At 42.1% G+C, this 18042-nt stretch overlaps 1 protein-coding gene across 1 annotated transcript; it reads left to right on the top strand.

Moving 5' to 3' along the window:
* Positions 1-1779: 1779 nt before the first annotated feature.
* igsf10 (immunoglobulin superfamily, member 10) lies at positions 1780-13950 on the top strand. Its single transcript, XM_068584147.1, has 9 exons — positions 1780-1976; positions 3153-3282; positions 3875-4265; positions 4768-5535; positions 5674-7566; positions 7700-9268; positions 10011-10914; positions 11235-11601; positions 11693-13950. Exons 1-9 carry the CDS (start codon positions 1780-1782, stop codon positions 13223-13225), a joined length of 7752 nt encoding a protein of 2583 aa, XP_068440248.1. The 3' UTR covers positions 13226-13950.
* Positions 13951-18042: the final 4092 nt, after the last annotated feature.

Below are 18042 nucleotides of genomic sequence, written 5' to 3'. Positions count from 1 at the left end.
GCGGGTTGTCCAGATGTTCAAGTGAACAGGCCTGTGACCCCGAAGTAACCGATGAAAGGGATCCCTGTAAACCCCTCTATGCAAATTATTCACCCAGCAGCATGTGTGTGTGTGTGTGTGTGTGTGTGTGTGTGTGTGTGTGTGTGTGTGTGTGTGTGTGTGTGTGTGTGTGTGTGTGTGTGCATGTGTGTGCGTGCGGATTCATGCATCAGTGTCCAAAGTGTGTGTACGTTGGTTGATTTGTATTAGTGGGGGTGCAGGATGTGAGGAACCAGCAGCTTTGTGAAGATGAATGCAGCATTTGGAGGCTAAAACACACACTGTATGATTTAAAGAGATTTTGAGCTTTTTCATGAATACTATTTACAAATAAAAATGACTCAGAAATGTTGATGGCAACAGTTGCGGTGAGTCACCCAAATACAAAGACATGCAGAATTTAAGCTGAAGATTAGTCAGTTGTTCATATTTGTATTTGTCAATTTAAGAATTTGTGGTGCTTTTTACATCACACGAATGTACCTCCCTTGTTACAGATTACAATTTATTTATACATGTAAAAGTCAACAAGAGACAGACTTGTCCTGTAACATATCTGACAGTTACTGCACATATCACCAATAGCAAAGGAAAAAGCTTTGCCTTCAAATATATGGATTCAGAGACTCAGAGGGACTCTTAATTCTGCAAACCAGTCAAAAGGCTGTGATATTGAAAAAAAGACACACACAAAAACTGACAGCAGTATTCCTGCAATAGTGCTTAGTTTGTTGTTTTTACCAGAAGCCAAACACACAAATAAAAACAAGGGATTCAAATGGCCCATTTTGTAAGAAAGAAAAAAGTAAAATGCTTTTTGACCCAATTTGTTACACATGTCCTTGTCCATCATGACTGAATGGGGCTTTCATTTGAGAGTTTAACCGTTTGTGGCATACACAAGCCAAGCTCAAACATACATTGTCTTCTTCTAAGGTGTGCATCCGTGAAAATTAACTCGGTGAACTACTTCTTAAACTTGATAACAAATAAATCATACAAAATTGTAATAAATATGATTTTACCCAGAAATTCAGTTTTTTTTATAATGACATTCAACTGTCAATCAGTTCCGTGGCTTTCCCATCAAATTCCCACCATGGGGTTTCATGGTCGCAGTTACTGGGGGAGTGCATTAGAGCGGATTACATGGGGAAGGTGGGGGGAGGGCAGCAGCTGAAAGCAGTCCCGTCCCTCTGCGCGCACACACACAGGACTGAGGAGTCAAACTGAAGAACTACTGAAACTGAATGCCGTCCTTTTACACTTGCGTCCAGATCTGTACACCTTTACGAGTGGAGCAGTTTTCTGCGGATGTTCAAGAGCAGTGAAGGAAGCTGCAGGTAGAGTTTTTCTCCCCTGTTTGATCAATACAATATTGTTGTTGTTGTTGTGGTTACAATTGCTTCGAGAGAGTTCTCATCTTTGCATACACTTGTTGGGTAAATTACCGTGTGGGTTCTGTATCAAAATACCCATTTAATTAGCCTAAATAATGACATATTAATATACAAATATTACAAACTGTAAAAGCTTGAGTGACATGATGCAAAGTTATATAAAGAAATTGCACTACAACTACCTTCATCGGGCATCCTTTATCTATCCATCCATTTTTTGTTTGTCTTCATATGTGGAAGAAGTTAATGCCGTGCTTCTCTTTCCAGGTGGGTTTCATTAATGGTTCAGGACTACATCTGCCCCCCCGTCTGTGCAGCTGGACCTCCATCCAGGCGCACAATGTGTGTCTGCGGCGCTCCATCCCAGCGGAGGTGGCTGCTGCAGGCTCTGTTGTTCTTGGCTGCTGTGCTGCCGACGAGCGGCGACTGCCCCAAATCATGCGTCTGCAACGTTCCCACTGAAGTGCATTGCACCTTCAGATACCTGACCGCAGTACCTGACCACATGCAGCCAGCTGTGGAAAGAATTAACCTCGGGTGAGCTTTCGATTCTTTTTTTTCTTCCTACCAGTTTTTGACAGATTGGAGAGTGTAGGTCATTTACTGGAGAGAAGGATTGTATTGATCTATTCAACCACTAGCTGTAAAAGCAGGAATAACAATAATGTCAGGTACTGCCTCTTCAGAGTTTAAAATAACACATATGTAAGCCATCAGTAGTAAAATAAGTGAGTAACTCTCCAGATTGAAATCGAAATTAAAATGTCCATTACTATAGCAGTTTTGACCTTTAGTTGCTTCTGTGATACATGTTCTTATTTGTACTTTAACTGTAGGGACTTCACCTAAACCCCAATGTAACATAAATCATGATTAATAAAAAAGGATGTTAATACTTATGGATGATAATACTAATTCTTTTATTTCTCTGAGTTGATCTCTCATGACTAGACTGCACTTAATTGACGACTCACAAACTCTTTAAACCTGGTAGGGATGAAATGCTCGAAGTTGTTAATGTGTCGCAAGAATTTGCATTACAATGACATCATTCTGTGTACCAGCATAGCATTCTCATCTTTAACTTGTGCAGAGGTCTAATCTGGAATAGTAATTAAGAGATAAGATATAAGAGAGATAAGTCCTTTATTAGTCCCTCAGTGGGGAAATGACGGGATTACAGCAGGCGTTATTCACAGAAATTTAAGTAGAGATAAGATCAAGTAATGTAAATAAACAGTAGAACAGTAATAAAAACACAATTTAAAAATTAAACGGTAAGAAACAAAAGTACGAAATATACAGATGGAATAAAATGAATAGTAAAAAATGTGTATAAAGTGTAAAAGTATAGAAGTATTGCACTTGGTGAGGTTAAAGTGTTCACAGTGTTTGAGTGTTCAGAGTGGTTTTATGGTCGACTGGGGGCTCAGCTGGTTGTGCAGCCTGTTAGCAGCGGGGAGAAAGGACTTTTGGTATCTCTCCCTAAGACACCGGGGATGAATCAGCCGGTGGCTGAAGAAGCTGTGCAGCGCGACCAGAATGTCCTGCATGGGGTGGGAGGCGTGGTTCATCAGGGATGAGAGCTTAGTCATCATGTAGTGTAGGTATACATGGATGTACGTTTGCTTTAAATCAAACATTTTCCATAAAGTAGTATGCGGTACGTTTGATCTGATGAGCTGAAGTCTGTTTTTGCTTTTCTGCTTTTAGGTACAACAGTATAACTGTCTTGAGAGAAAATGATCTTTCAGGACTTGGAAACTTAGAGTTGTTGATGCTGCATAGCAACACTATCCACACTATTTATGACAAAGCCTTCCAAGATCTAAAGTCCTTACAGGTAAAAACATGTGTTTGTCAGTTGCTTCTTAACAGACTTTAACCTTTCTTGTAATATTGTAATATACAAGTTTGCTGTACTAGAATATCAAAAGCATGTAGTAGAAATGGTTCAGTGCAATATGTGTACATGCATGACGCACAGATATCAACAATATGCAATTGGACTTTCACTGATGTTTAATGTTCAAATAACTGAATAATCAACTGACGGACATAACATACAATATAACAGCAGTCACCGCACATCAGAACCACAAGATACAAACTCAGAAACTTCAACTTGTGTCTTGCACAGTCCTCACAACAATCCAACACAAGCTTCACAACGAGAGCATGATGGTGGGTCTCCATAGTGGGTTGCATTTCATCTCAGTTCCATTCATTGTATATAAAGGATGATCTTTAATAACTGTTAATTCAAACTTTTCCAGACTAAATAAACAATTTACAAATGATTATTCTGGTCAACATTTCATTGCATAAATAATGTGCTGTTGGCTGTTATAATACTATATAATACATTGTGTTTGAGACTCTCAAGTCAACAGTCTTTTAAAAACATCTCCAACTTCTCATTTACATTCTCACAGGTCCTGAAGATGTCGTTTAATAAAGTAAAAGAAATCCAGAAAGAGACATTCAAAGGCCTGGACAGTCTGGTGAGACTCCACATGGACCACAACAACATTGAGTTCATCAGCCCAGAGGCTTTCTACGGCCTAACTAAGCTACAGCTGGTCCACCTGGAGAGTAACCACCTCCAGCAGCTCCACCCAGACACATTCATCACACTGAGACACAGCCAGGTGTTCAAGGTGTCCTCCGTGAGAAACATCCACCTGTCGGAAAACCTTCTCACCACTCTGCCCGAAGAGATCTTGTCAGGGTGCAGCCAGTTAGAGAACCTTTTCCTTCATGGCAACCCATGGACATGTGATTGCCGTATGAAGTGGTTCCCAGTGTGGACACAGAGGAACACAGGTGAGGAGTGTGTATTGAGAAAACCACCTATTTCTGAATCTTAACATTTTTATATGCGTAAACGCTTTGTGAAGCTGCATTTATTTGTTAGCAGCGTTTAATAAACCACATCTGGAAACTGGTTGGTAACTGCCATAGTACTTTAGTGGATCATTGGACTCTTAGTGGTGTGTTTTTCTCCTGTGTGGTAATAGTGCTTGGATTTGAATCTAAAGCCAGAAGGACACATCCAAAGAGGAAAACATTTGAATCATTGCAGACATTACTGGAAGCAGGGTTACAGAAAACCCTAAAGACACAGGGGAACAAAAGTTAAAGCCTCCATTCATGACGTAGCTAATTTAAAAGTCAACTCATAAATTACATTTCTGGATGATGATCTTTTCTGGTTCACAAGTTTTACTGATCAGTTTTGGTTTGGCCCATAATGTGGAAACTGCCATTGACCTTTTCTTACATGCAACCAATTTAACGCTACATCACTTGACTTAAATGTTTCCAGGTGTGCTGAAATGCAAGCGAGACAGAAGATATCCAAGAGGCCAGCTGTGTCCTGTTTGTAAAAATCCAGCCCCTTACCACAACAAACCTCTATCCCTCCTCTCCGGTGATGCCTTCACTTGTGTCAAACCCTGGATCCAACCCCATCTAAAGCAGAAAAACATCAGCATGGATGAGGGGGACTTTACTCCAGTTTCTCCAAAGGATTTCATTGCCCCATTAGGATCTATACAAATGAACCTGACCGACCAGTTTCACAATGACGCCCACCTATCTTGCACTGTCCAGAGGCCCTCTACTTTTGAAAACGTAACACAAACCTTGGATGAGGAGGAGGGAAATCATGTCAATGTGCTTATCGCTGGCATAACTACATATTTGGTGTGTAACATTGACTATGAGCACATACAGAAGCTGTGGCAGATACTGGCTACCTACAGCGACTCTCCCTTGACACTTGAGAGGGGCTTGATGCTGTCTAGAAGCCCAGAAATGGTGTACAAGTATAGTCAGATGAAAACAAAGGAGGGAGAGGAAGGAATTCACACAAACATTGAGGCCGAGATTAAAGCCTCTCCTGAATGGTTGATGCAGGGAGAGATAAGTTTCCAGCTTGACCGCACTACTACCACTTTCTCTACTCTGCACATTAAATACCAGTCTACAGTCAACCTACGTGTGGAAAACACATCACCTAAGAAGGGACGCTATTCCTGGACCATGATCAAGCGAGATAACCAAACCAAGACCGAGCACACTGTTCTTACAGGTGGGAGTTAGAGACCAAATGCTTAGTTGCTGATTTGACCTTCACTTTAGTTAAGTACCTTTAATTAACCTCTTAACTGATGCATATAACTCTACTGACAATAACTGTTGTAAAATGTGTATTTTATTTTTGACATAGGTGGTTTGGTGCAATTGCACTGTCAAACCTGCGGTGACCCAAAACCTTTGTTGGAGTGGATTTTACCGGATGGAAGCAAGGTCAGAGCTCCTTACTCCAGTGAGGACAGGAGGCTCATAATCACTGCTGAAGGGATGCTCACTTTACGGGGTGCAGATGCTTCAGAAACTGGTCTCTATCGGTGCATCTCAACAAACTATTTGGATGCAGATATCCTTGCCTTTCGAGTGACAGTCCTGTCACCTGATGTAGAAGAAGCTGAGGTCAATGGGGTACAACTCTCACAGCCACTAGGTGAAAATCTGTTTTTGGACTGTAGCACCACAGGACGTCCTGAGGCCTCGATCCAGTGGGTACTCCCCGACCACTCAGTACTGGACAAGTCTTACGGGAAAAGGACAGTGTTTGAAAATGGAACCTTGCTAATTCAGGGGCTCACGGCAAGGGACAGAGGATTTTATAGGTGTTTGGTCTCTAATTACCTGGGAGTTGATATGCTTGTGTCTCAAGTGACAGTGACTGAAGAAACATCTGAAAAGGTGACAGATTTGGACAGAGAGGGATCAGGGATTCAAATGGAAGACACGTTTGACTTGAGCTTGACTGAAAACACAATCATCCTCAATGAGATCCCTTCTTCCAGTCCCTCTGACAGAACTAGTCAGGAATCAAAGACCAAAACCTTAGATCGACCTTACCCCAGACTCGGTTCAAAGGGTAAAGTAGTTGTTGGAGGTAGACTGGGACAGAAAAGGAGGGGGCCAATCACCAACAGACGCATCTGGAGTAATAGGGTGTTTGATAAAGCTTCCAGGAAAGTAGACCCTTTGCAGTTTGCAGAATTTATGAAAAAGGCTCAAGATGGCTCAAGAATAAAGACTGACACAGAGAAAGAGCACAACTATGAAAACTCAAACACTGGTCTTTCTGATGATAGTGAACTCGGGTCTGGTGAGGATCCTCATGAAGATCATCTCGATATTGTGCCAATAATAGTCAAATCAGCAACAGAAAATCCACAGAAAGGTAGATTATCTGGACAAGAGAACAGGTTGCCTGAAACTTTAACTACCACAAAGACAGTTCATGGTAGTAATCGAGCAACCATGGGGGAACATCAAACTGTTGGATTGGTAACCACAGTCAGCAATGATTTTAAATTAAGTAGCGTGACAGAAAACACAAATACGCCTACAACCGATTCATACATGCAGTCAGATACACCAATCAAGTCCACATTCACACACTATCCAACAGAAAAGAAGGAAAGTCAAAGGGATGCAGTAACACCCTACCACACAACTTCACGCAACACAGGCCTCTCTAGTTTTGATGAGACAAATTATTTCTATAACCTGGAAAGGACTACCAAGCCAGACTCAAACAGGCTCCCAGTCACCCTCCAATTCACTGTAACAGACATGTCACAAGAAATTCCGCTCCAATTCTCAGGAGAACAACCTGGAGAGCCAGAGACTACCACTGGGATGGTGCTGTCATTCCACACAGACCCCCATGTCACTCCAAAGAGAGATGGTCCAAGCCCAGTGGAGCTAGTTGTTCACACATCCACAGACCCAGAAAGCCAGACAACATTCACAGCCGTCACAACCACAGAGAGGAAACAAGATGAGATAACCTTTCACACTACCCAAACAATCAAATCCCCACGACTGCCTGAAGGATCCACCATCATCTCCCGGCAACAGATCCATATTATTCCACGAAAGAACAGTAGAGTAGGGGTGCGTAGGAGAACTGTCCAAGGCCGCAGAAGAATCATTAAACCTAACAGGATAACTGACATACAGTCCTTCATTAATAAACTTAAAAATCCCTTATTGAAAAAGGAAGGGAATGCCACGGTGCCTTATAGAATTGAACTGACCACAGGTAAGCCAACTTTTTTTGTAAGCAAATACAGCCATCGTAATTTTTCTTAATCGCTTCATTGTTTAATGTGTGCATTTCTATGTAATATTTTGTACTATTTGTGTTTCTTTGTGTTACTTGTTTTTTCCTTCAGACTGTGACTGGGATGAAGAAAAAAGGAAGACACCAACCACTGATAAGCAGCCGGTAACCCCAACAGCTTCCTCCGGTTCATCATTACATAGGACAGAGAGACCTGCTTCTACACAAAGTACTGCAGCTTTTACCACAATACATTATGTCACTTCAAACGCCGCCTTCACCCCAACAGAGTCAAGGCAAGAGGTTTCCAGTGGATACATAACCTCTGCTGATGCCCTTGAGTTTGACCAGACAATTGATCCACTTTTGACAACAAATAAAGGATCATCAATCTATACCACGACTGCTACTGCAACTGTCTCAAAGGTTATCAGTGGAAAAGTTCCATGGGACCGGCTGTTCGGAGTCAGAGAGAGAGAAAACATACTTGACAGGCTGAGGGAGCCCTCCATCACCCAAAAAACCTCCACAGCTGAGACAACAACAATGACCCCAACCAACACCCCGGCAGCTATGCCCACCACGTCCGCAAATTCACTTTATGAAGCTGAGACACTGTCCCCATCCTTTGCAGATTTTGAGTTCAGAACACAGCAACCCAGCTTTCACTATTCAACCACTTCCAGTCCATCCTATTACTCCAAGTCGGCCACCACTGCTGAAAGACCATCAGAATCACAGACTCTACCTTCCCCACCTACTGTAAAACCACCCTTAATTGAAAATCCTGATGAAGCATTATCATCTGGGTCTGGGGGACTACCTGATAATTGGTTTGTAATCAAACAACGGCCGGATGGGTCAAGAGGACGACAAGGGCGGAGAAGGAGGCCCTTTAGGGGCAGAAGACCCTTCAACAAACCTGCAATCACTGGAAAACGCCCTGCTACCACAACTGAGGCTCCAACCACAACAATGGAAACTACAATGGGGACAACTATTCTATCAAAAACGACTGTTTCACTCTACAAGCCCCTTTACACACCATATAAACAAGACGACAGAGCTCTAGTAGTTGTTTCCACTGGCCAAACATCAAAGGAGGAGATTGACTTATATGAAGAATTTGACTGGAGCACATCTAGAGGTTTACCTGCATATACCACAACTAAGACACCTTTCATCTCTTCAAACACCTTTAACCCCACCACCACATATATGCCAATCACCACAAAAGGGCCTTACACAACAGCTCAGACCAAAGTCCACAGCAACATCAGACCACCAACACAGAGGAACACTGATCATATCACCCGTGGGCCACCAGTGAGGAGAATCAGACCAACTGTGCAGATAATTGGAGCCAGAGATAAAGGCCTTGACACAGAGACCATTGTTACAGCTGTGCAGGGATACACCAAACCCCCTGCCCTATACAACAACACAAGCACACACAATGCCATCTCTAGTGTCTATCATCATGTGGCTGGCAATGAAGCTACAAGTGCCAATATTGCTGGATTTAAACCCACAACAAAGGTCAAGACAAGCAAACCAAAGATAATCGGAGGCAATGCAGCCAGCTTTACTGTGTTATCCAATTCAGATGCTTTCCTGCCATGTGAGGCTGTTGGAGACCCTCAGCCAACTATAACCTGGAATCGTTTCCCCTCAACCACAGGTACAAAAAAAATGTCATTATTTTTCATAATTTTGAAAAACGAAACAAAATCAACACACGTACTGAAAACTGCATCTTTTCATTTTTTTATTTTTAGATATAGGAATTAAATACAATTTTGGAGAAGCCAATGTTTAATTGTTGACAACACAAACAACTAGAAAGGTGTGCTAACTAAGGTTCAGATTTCTGCCAGCTGTATCTGCATGGACCACTGCTCTATTGCATGATTCATTGAATACAACCAACAATTGTCTTACCCCTTATCCAAGCACTCTGCAATGTGAGGTTTTGTAAAACATCATCCAAACTCAAAAGAAGCAATGATGTATTCATCAGCTTGAAGTCATCAGTAATACAATCTTGCCAAAAAACAAAATTAAACTGATCAAGCGGCCTGCCATTGTAGCATCTGTTGAGTGGCGGGATGTATTCAGCAGTATGTGTACTTGGCAATGATGTTAGCCCAACACACCGTCCGTAACAAGACCGGCCACCCAAAATGGTATATGAGATTAGCTGTGGACAGACACGCAGGTGCACACTCACGCACTCTAAAGCAAACACAACGGATCGCATGATCCTCCTGCCAGATAAAACAGCAAAATGAACAAAAGAAATAACATAGATTGTAATAAAGTAAGTACAAATCACAGGAAGGAAGTGAGGAAGTGAAGAAATTAACACTTTTATAATTGTTTTGATTTTTTCTTACAGTAAATTCCTTTTATCTCCCCCTCAGGTATTTCCATTACTGCTAAAGGGATGAAGGGAAAGTTTGAGGTGTTGAACAATGGCACACTGTTGATCCGTAAGGCCAACATCAAGGACCGTGGGCAGTACTTCTGTCTTGCTGAGAATGATCATGGATCAGATAAACTTATTATCACCGTTTCTGTGGTGGCCTACCCCTCACGCATCCTGGAGCCAAAAATGCGTGATATAAAGTCTCATACAGGTAATAATGTGGAGATGACATGTAAAGCAGAGGGTCGGCCGACACCCATGATATCCTGGATCCTGGCCAATCGAACCCAGGTCAGGGGTCAAAACACAGACACGGGAAGGGTAACAGTATCTGCTGCTGGGACTCTGGTCATTCAGCAGGTGTCTGTTTATGACAGAGGTCATTACAAATGCATTGCCAGCAATCCAGCTGGAGCCGATACTGCTACAGTCCGACTGCAGGTGGTGGCAGCTCCCCCAGGTATCGTGGAGGAGAAACGGCAGCAGGTTAAAGTCAACGTAAACCAAATCTTATGGCTACCCTGCACTGGCCAAGGTAGCCCTCAGCCTACTATTCACTGGGTCCTCCATGATGGATCAATGGTACGATATAACAGACCTGCCAGTGACACAAGGATATCAGTGTATGGGAATGGAACCCTCCATATTAAGAAAGTGACTCCAAAGGACAGTGGCAAATATGAATGTATTGCTACCAGTTCGACTGGTTCAGAGAGAATGGTCGTGACTCTGACAGTAGAGAGGCAGGAGTCTGCACCTCAAATAGTGGAGACATCAAAGCGCATAACAGCGTTGTTCTTTGAGGACCATCTGAGACTAAACTGTTCAGCTACAGGAGACCCTAAGCCTAGGATCATCTGGAGGCTGCCCTCTAAAGCTGTTGTGGACCAGTGGCACAGGTAAAAAAAATCCTTCATTAGTGGCAGAAATGCAGCTCTGGCAGCAGAAATAAGTCTGTGGGCAGGCATTTGAATGTGACAATATAGGGGATCCTCCCCAGTGAACTATTTTGATAAACAGGCTAGATCTCAAAAAGCATTGCCTAGGAATTATTTGAAGGATTCTCTAAATAACAGTTTTTTTAACAGTTAAGAGACTCATACAGTGACAATACTTATGTAATTTGTCCATGAAATGTGCTAACTTGTTTTTGATCAAGTTTAATTCTGACCTTTTCAAATTCAAAGGCTCTCTAATGTTCTGTCATATATCTTTGCAGGATGGGCAGCAGAATTAAGGTCCTGGATAATGGCACTCTTATTGTTAGCATTGTAAGTGACAAAGATGCTGGAGACTATCTCTGTGTGGCACGAAACCACATTGGTGATGATCTCCAACTCATGAAGGTCAGTGTGTCTATGAAGCCAGCCAAGATAGAGCCAAAGCTCTATGGAAAGAAGCAGGTACGCTACGGTAATGACTTTAAGGTTGACTGTAAAGCCTCGGGAGCACCAAAGCCCGAGATATCGTGGGGATTACCAGACGGAACAGTGGTCAACAGCGCTCTTCAGTCTGATGCCAGCAGTGGAGGAGGACGAGCACGTCGCTATACACTTTTTGACAATGGAACTCTCCACCTAAACCAGGTATGCAAAGGCGAGTTATCTTCCTCAATGAAATATTTTTTAAAAACGTTAAAGAAAATTACTTTTACGTGACTGTGTTGTGCATTTCTAGGTTGGTATGTCAGAGGAAGGAGACTACACCTGCTATGCTGAGAACCAGGTGGGCAAGGACGAGATGCATTTTCATATCACTGTGGTGACTGCTGCCGCCAAGATACGTCCATCCAGCCAGACATATGCCAGGGTGAAACCCGGAGGGAACGTCCGCTTTGACTGTGAAGCACTTGGGGAGCCCAAACCAAAGATTCTGTGGATGCTGCCCACCAACGATGTCATTGCCGCATCTAACGAACGGTACCTAATGCACGTCAACGGCTCCCTGGATATCAGGGATGTGAAGCTCATCGATACAGGGGAGTATGTTTGTGTGGCTCGAAACCCTGCTGGAGAAAACAGAAAAGTCTACAGGCTTGATATAGAAGGAAATCCACCAGTGATCAATGGCTACCGGCAGAACAAGACTGTAATCAAAGATGTAGCGCATAAATACTCCAGGAAATTAATAGACTGTATGGCTGAGGGCGATCCCACGCCTAGTATCACTTGGATTATGCCTGATAACATCTTTCTGACAGCACCTTACTATGGCAGCAGGATAAATGTCCACCATAATGGGACATTAGAGATTCGTAACGTGCGGCCAACAGACACAGCTGAGTTCATCTGTATGGCGAGGAATGATGGAGGAGAGGCAGTAATGGTAGTACAGCTGGAGGTAAGCAGTATACTCAAAAGGCCGATATTCAAGAACCCCTTTAACGAACGTATTGTGTCTGGGATTGGGAAAACCACGGTTCTAAACTGCTCTGCTGTTGGATACCCAATGCCAGAGATCACTTGGACTTTGCCTAATGGAACACGGTTTACAGGTGACCACCACCTTGTTAAAAATGGGACTTTAGTCATCTACAACTCTGGCAAAAAAGATTCTGGGAAGTACCGCTGTGGTGCTAAGAACTATATGGGTTATATAGAGAAGCTTATCATTTTGGATGTCGGACAGAAGCCTTACATCCTGACAAAGCCTCGGGGCATCATACGCAGTGTATCTGGAGAACCTCTTTTCCTTCATTGTTTATCTGATGGGAGTCCCAGACCCAAAATCCACTGGACTATTCCCGGTGGCCACACTCTTTCTCAGCCTCAAGTCCTCGGGCGCTACCAGTTACTAGAGAATGGCACTTTAGTTGTTCAGGATACAGCTCTCCACGATCGAGGGAACTACATTTGCAGGGCTTGGAGCGATGCTGGAGAGGCTGTGCTCACTGTCCCTGTTATTATTATTGCTTACCCTCCACGAATTACTACAGGACCACCTCCCAGTATAAGGTCTGTGACTGGGATACCTATCCAGCTCAACTGTGCCGCCACTGGGATTCCCAAGCCTGAGATCACCTGGGAGTTGCCCGATCGTTCAATCCTGTTAGCAGCAGAACAGGGACGGCCTATGGGTAGCGAACTGCTCCATCCTCAGGGCACTCTTATCATTCAGAGGCCCAAAGCCTCAGACTCTGGCACATACAAGTGCCTGGCCAAGAATCACATGGGTACAGACTCCAAAATTACATATGTACAAATATTGTGAGAAAAAGACAAGATTGAGAGAGGACGGTGGCATATATAATGTAAACATTAGCAGACACTCAGTCACTTGTGTTTGCTAGGTACAGTGCATGTTTTGTCGTGTGGTTTTGTGAGGATCACGATTTGTGGAAAACTATTAAAAAAGTGACATTTGTGAATTAAAAAAATACAAACAAGAGGAGAAAGTAAACAGACATTTTATATGAAAAGTCATGTTTTTCTTAAATGGAAAACCCAGACTGGGGCAAGAAAGTTGTTATTGTAAAGTTGGAACTGGGGGTCTGGAAATTTATAGGTGGGTCTTATTTGGGGCGGTTCTCATGGGAGCAAAAGCACTCGTGCATAGAGCAAAACTTGAAGTAATTTCGCTGACCTGGGCACATGTTGGTATACTATTACAGCACATAAAGAGAAAGAGAATAAATTGTGTAACAGATTAATAGAAAGAAAGAAAAGACCCTTCTACATTGGCTGGAAGTTGTTGTTGTCATGACACATTGCTTTGTCCTTTAAGAACAAATGGAGAAAAAAAACATCAGGCAAAATCTGACCAATTTGGAGTGAAAGAAATGTATTTGACAAAGAATTCATGAGGCTTGTTTTACACTGGATACATATGTGCATGGACAGTGCGGTGCTTTTCTCACATCTGATGTCTTTTTACTTGTTTTACTACAGTCTAAAGCAGATTATTTTTTATGTGTATTTGCAGTGCAGTTCATTGGTCATAAACACACTATCAATCTATTGTGTTGTACACAAGAATTTACAGTAATGTTATACATTATTCTAATCTGTAATAATACAGTATATATGTATCTATTTGTAGTATCTACTTTATCAAAGTATGGGAGACAAAGTGAAATTAAAAAGAAAACATGGTTCATGACTTTAAATGTTTTTATTGTACTATTTAAAACAGCAAATTCTTTTGAAATAGATGTGCGTCATATATTTATGAAACATCACTGTTCAAAATACATTCAATTGGCTGTTGTACTGCTGTTGTAACGAAGGCCATTATGATTATTGATTTGGCTCACTCTGCAAGAGAAGGCTTCGGCTCCACTGCAGTCTTCCAGATCTTTTCAAATCTTCCAGACACACACAGTTGTAACTCTCCAGCTGTGAAAATACCTTTTTTCATAGTCAATCAAAAGATGGGTGTCTCTCACGGGGCCTGCGGCAGTGGTGGAATTTCACACCAGCGTTGCAGAATCCACACATCTGCCTTTTAGCCACAAGTAAGACAGATGTATATTTGCATCTCTCTTCGTAGGATCATGCTGTGACGGTGGATCCAGGTTTCTCGGACCAGTGCTTCTCAGGACAGGACTCTTATAGGACAGGAAGTTTATACGTTGGCCATTAGTAATAATAATGATAATAATGGTTTGGTTTTATAACACGCTTTTCTTAACACTTAAAGACTCTTTACATTGTAATCATTCACACAGTGATGAGAGGAGCTACCATGCAAGGTGCCACATCAGGACTATCTTTCATACACAGTAGTCGCAGCTACGGGAGCAAGGGAGGTAAGGGAAAGGAAAGGAAGCGGGTATCAGTTGTCGTAGTTGAATTGCAGTGGGACCCTATTTGAAAGCTTGCAGGGCCTTTCTTTTCCTCAAATAGTGCCAGAAAGGGTTAAAAGTGAGCCTTTAACCACTTTACCCAGGTTCAGACGCAAAGGTCCACTCATAAATCACCTTAATCCATAAATTGCACAAACCTTTCATTAAGTTTATACTGCAGACACCAAATCTGAGAGGGTTCTAATGAACAAAATGAGAAAAAATGATTAAACATGGCACACATGTATATCATAAGGCTTGGAATACACCTTTTGATGGGAACCTAAATCTCAGTTTCTGTCCTGAGGGCAGTGGAAGTACATCAGCGGGGGTTCTGCCATGTGATCGTATGCAGATGCCTTTCGGTCCCCAGAGACTAACCAGGTGGACTGGTGGAGCACATTGCATACCTAACCCTGCTCACCTCAGTTACTCAATAACCAAAGTAAAAACATCAAAGCACTTCTAAATTATTCAGTCCCGACGGGGGGGAAAGCTTTTAAACAAGCCGGCTCACCCAATTAGGCTGCATAAACAACGTGGCTCTGTCGTTTACAGCAGAGGTGGATGTTCCTGTCAGACAGGTTTAGCTTTCCCAGGAAACTTCTCAGGTTCACTGATAATTTTAATAAAGATGTATGTCATATCACGAGAATCACTGACACAAGTCAGAAGGCCTTTAATTGTAAATACATGCCTTTTAATGTAATGTAGCTTTAACATGCCCACATCAGCTTTCATTGAGGCCCACTTTTGTATGATTTATAAACAATGTGTATTCCTCTTTATGCCTCTTGTATTGAGAATAAGGTGGTCTGTTTTTCTCCTGTCTGACTGTTTTTCCTCATTTTCTTTCGAAATGTTATTGTTTCCAGTGCAAGAAGACTGTCAAGAGTTCACATGTAGCATTCCTTCACTCAGACACTTTGATTGTCAGCACTACTGTGCTTCTGGAAAATAATTCTCTAAAGTAAAGCCAATGTGTAATTTAGATGCAATATGGAGGCGCTGTAACATGTCTGAGGAACCACGAAAGACCTCTGAATAAAAAAGATGACAGCAGAAGTCTGACTTCTGATCCTATATGCATGCTCTCTAGAGACATTCATGTAGGATTGTATTTTCTGTTCCTGCTATAAATATGAAACCTGTAGCAGTCCATTTCAGGAACTGTTTGCTTTATATTACAATATATTAACCATATTTACACATTGACATTGAAACGTCTAACTTGTATATATCTAGAACAAAGTAAAGATCAGCAACTATACACCCTGCTTGTGTCATCCTGACAGGCCACCAATAGATGGCATCAGCAACTCATATCATGGTTTCTATTATGTAACTCTAAAAAACTCAAATGATTAAATTATATGTAGGATTTAAATATGAAAATCTATGATGAAGATACCGCTGCAATGTCCAATTGACTAGAACAGACTCACTTGCGTCACAGAGTTTCAAGTTCCACACCAAGTAAAGTCCATTCGTTTGCATGACATCATTGAGACCATCTGCTGCAGTGTGTCTGCTCTACACTGACGCCTTCACGGCACCCAGAAACCTCAGAACCACCATGATGTCACTGGAAGAATCGACCCTCATAACTGCTTCGTGTTCACTGGTTGCTACTGAAGTCATGTTTGCTCCTTGGATTAAAAACTTCCTTCCCTCTCCTACTTTTGAATTTTTCAAATCTGGAATATAGTTTTTTTTATTCAGTCACGATATTCTCAACAGTTGAGAATACCGCGGTTTCAAGTGACACACACGTGTTCCCAGCATGTCAGAAATGTATTTGTCAGGGCTTTTTAGGGCTCATGTAGCAGGGCAGAGCCACTAGTTGGACATGAAGAAAGCACATTTTACGTTGAGGCCATTTGTGTCAACAGCAGTGCCTCGGGGACTTTGACCTTTTTACACATGTATCCTCCACCATTGAGGTTAACAACTGAAGCTGACACGTTCTGCCCTGTCCCTTGGCCTATCTACTGCCCTCTATGCACACAGGTCTCTGCTGAGCATACAGCGACACCCTGTCAAATATGCCTGGTATCCCAGACTGGCCAGCCTCTCAAAGGTATCTCCTGTCCTTTTTCCTAATTCTCATGCCACAGCTCTGCATCCTGGCTTTTCATGTCGCAAAGCGAAGGAGTATCAGACAAATATCAACAACTGGATGAGAACGTCAAATAGGAATGCTGACATGCCAGAGTTCTCCCTTTGGTTTAATTATAGTCGTCGATGGAGTTTTCCTTTGTTACCAAGCTGATATCTCACAGCCTCACCACTGTGTAGTGGTGCTTTGAGTTGTGAATGCACATGCATTACCCTGACGACTGTCACACTGTTAGAGATGTATTTACCTGTGTTAGCAGATTATTTTTTTGCCATTTGGAAGCATAAAAAGCTGCTAACACAAAAATGTTACACATCCAACAGACACAGATTATCATTGGCATTCATTTGAAATAATGTTTTATCCATTTCACAAATTGTAGTGCAATGTTTCTCCAGTGATCTGTTTTGGTCTCTTCCAACTCCGGATGAAATATCTGCCAGTGTACAGTAGATTTATCAGAAATGTTTCACTGAAAAGAGCTGCCTCCTGCAGCCAAAAACAACACCAATGAGAGCAGGGGTAGCAAACGAAAACAGTAAAGTTATCGGCTGTGAAGTTCAAAACAATAAGTGCAAAGACACTAAAACACTCCTGAGAAGAACTCAGTGAGATAATGACAAAACCACAGCGTGTAGTTTGAAAAGAAATTCAAAATTAACACATTTTGTATTGAACTTCGATGCGTAAGGTTAACACAATTACCATAAAATGTTATGTTAGTCTTGTTAGACAATTAATTCTGGAAGCCAGAAAGTGTTCAGTCATTCACTGATGCACTTGGTGGACAAAGAGATGAGCAATGATTGGTAAGAATACTGAAACAAAAGCAATTGCTAGAAAACATCTATGTGAGCAACATAGTTTAGGATGGAATCAACAGCATTACATTAGAAGCTATACACTGATGTTCGAGCGTGTGTGTGTGTGTGTGTGTGTGTGTGTGTGTGTGTGTGTGGGTGTGTGTGTGTGTGTGTGTGTGTGTGTGTGTGTGTGTGTGTGTGTCTATACTGGACATATGGGGCTCATGAGAATTGAAGGAATGTGATTTTAGTCAGAAGTTAACAATATGGAGCCCTCACAAAGCTCCAAAAGAAATAAAACTAGCAGCTTATAGTCGGTCAA

Source organism: Clinocottus analis, unplaced genomic scaffold, assembly GCF_023055335.1.
Source record: "Clinocottus analis isolate CAN_PGR_092001 unplaced genomic scaffold, fCliAna1.0.p SCAF_2, whole genome shotgun sequence".
NCBI classification, from domain to species: domain Eukaryota; kingdom Metazoa; phylum Chordata; class Actinopteri; order Perciformes; family Cottidae; genus Clinocottus; species Clinocottus analis.
Note: the sequence above shows the minus strand (reverse complement) of the source record. Positions and strands in the feature narration are given on the sequence as shown.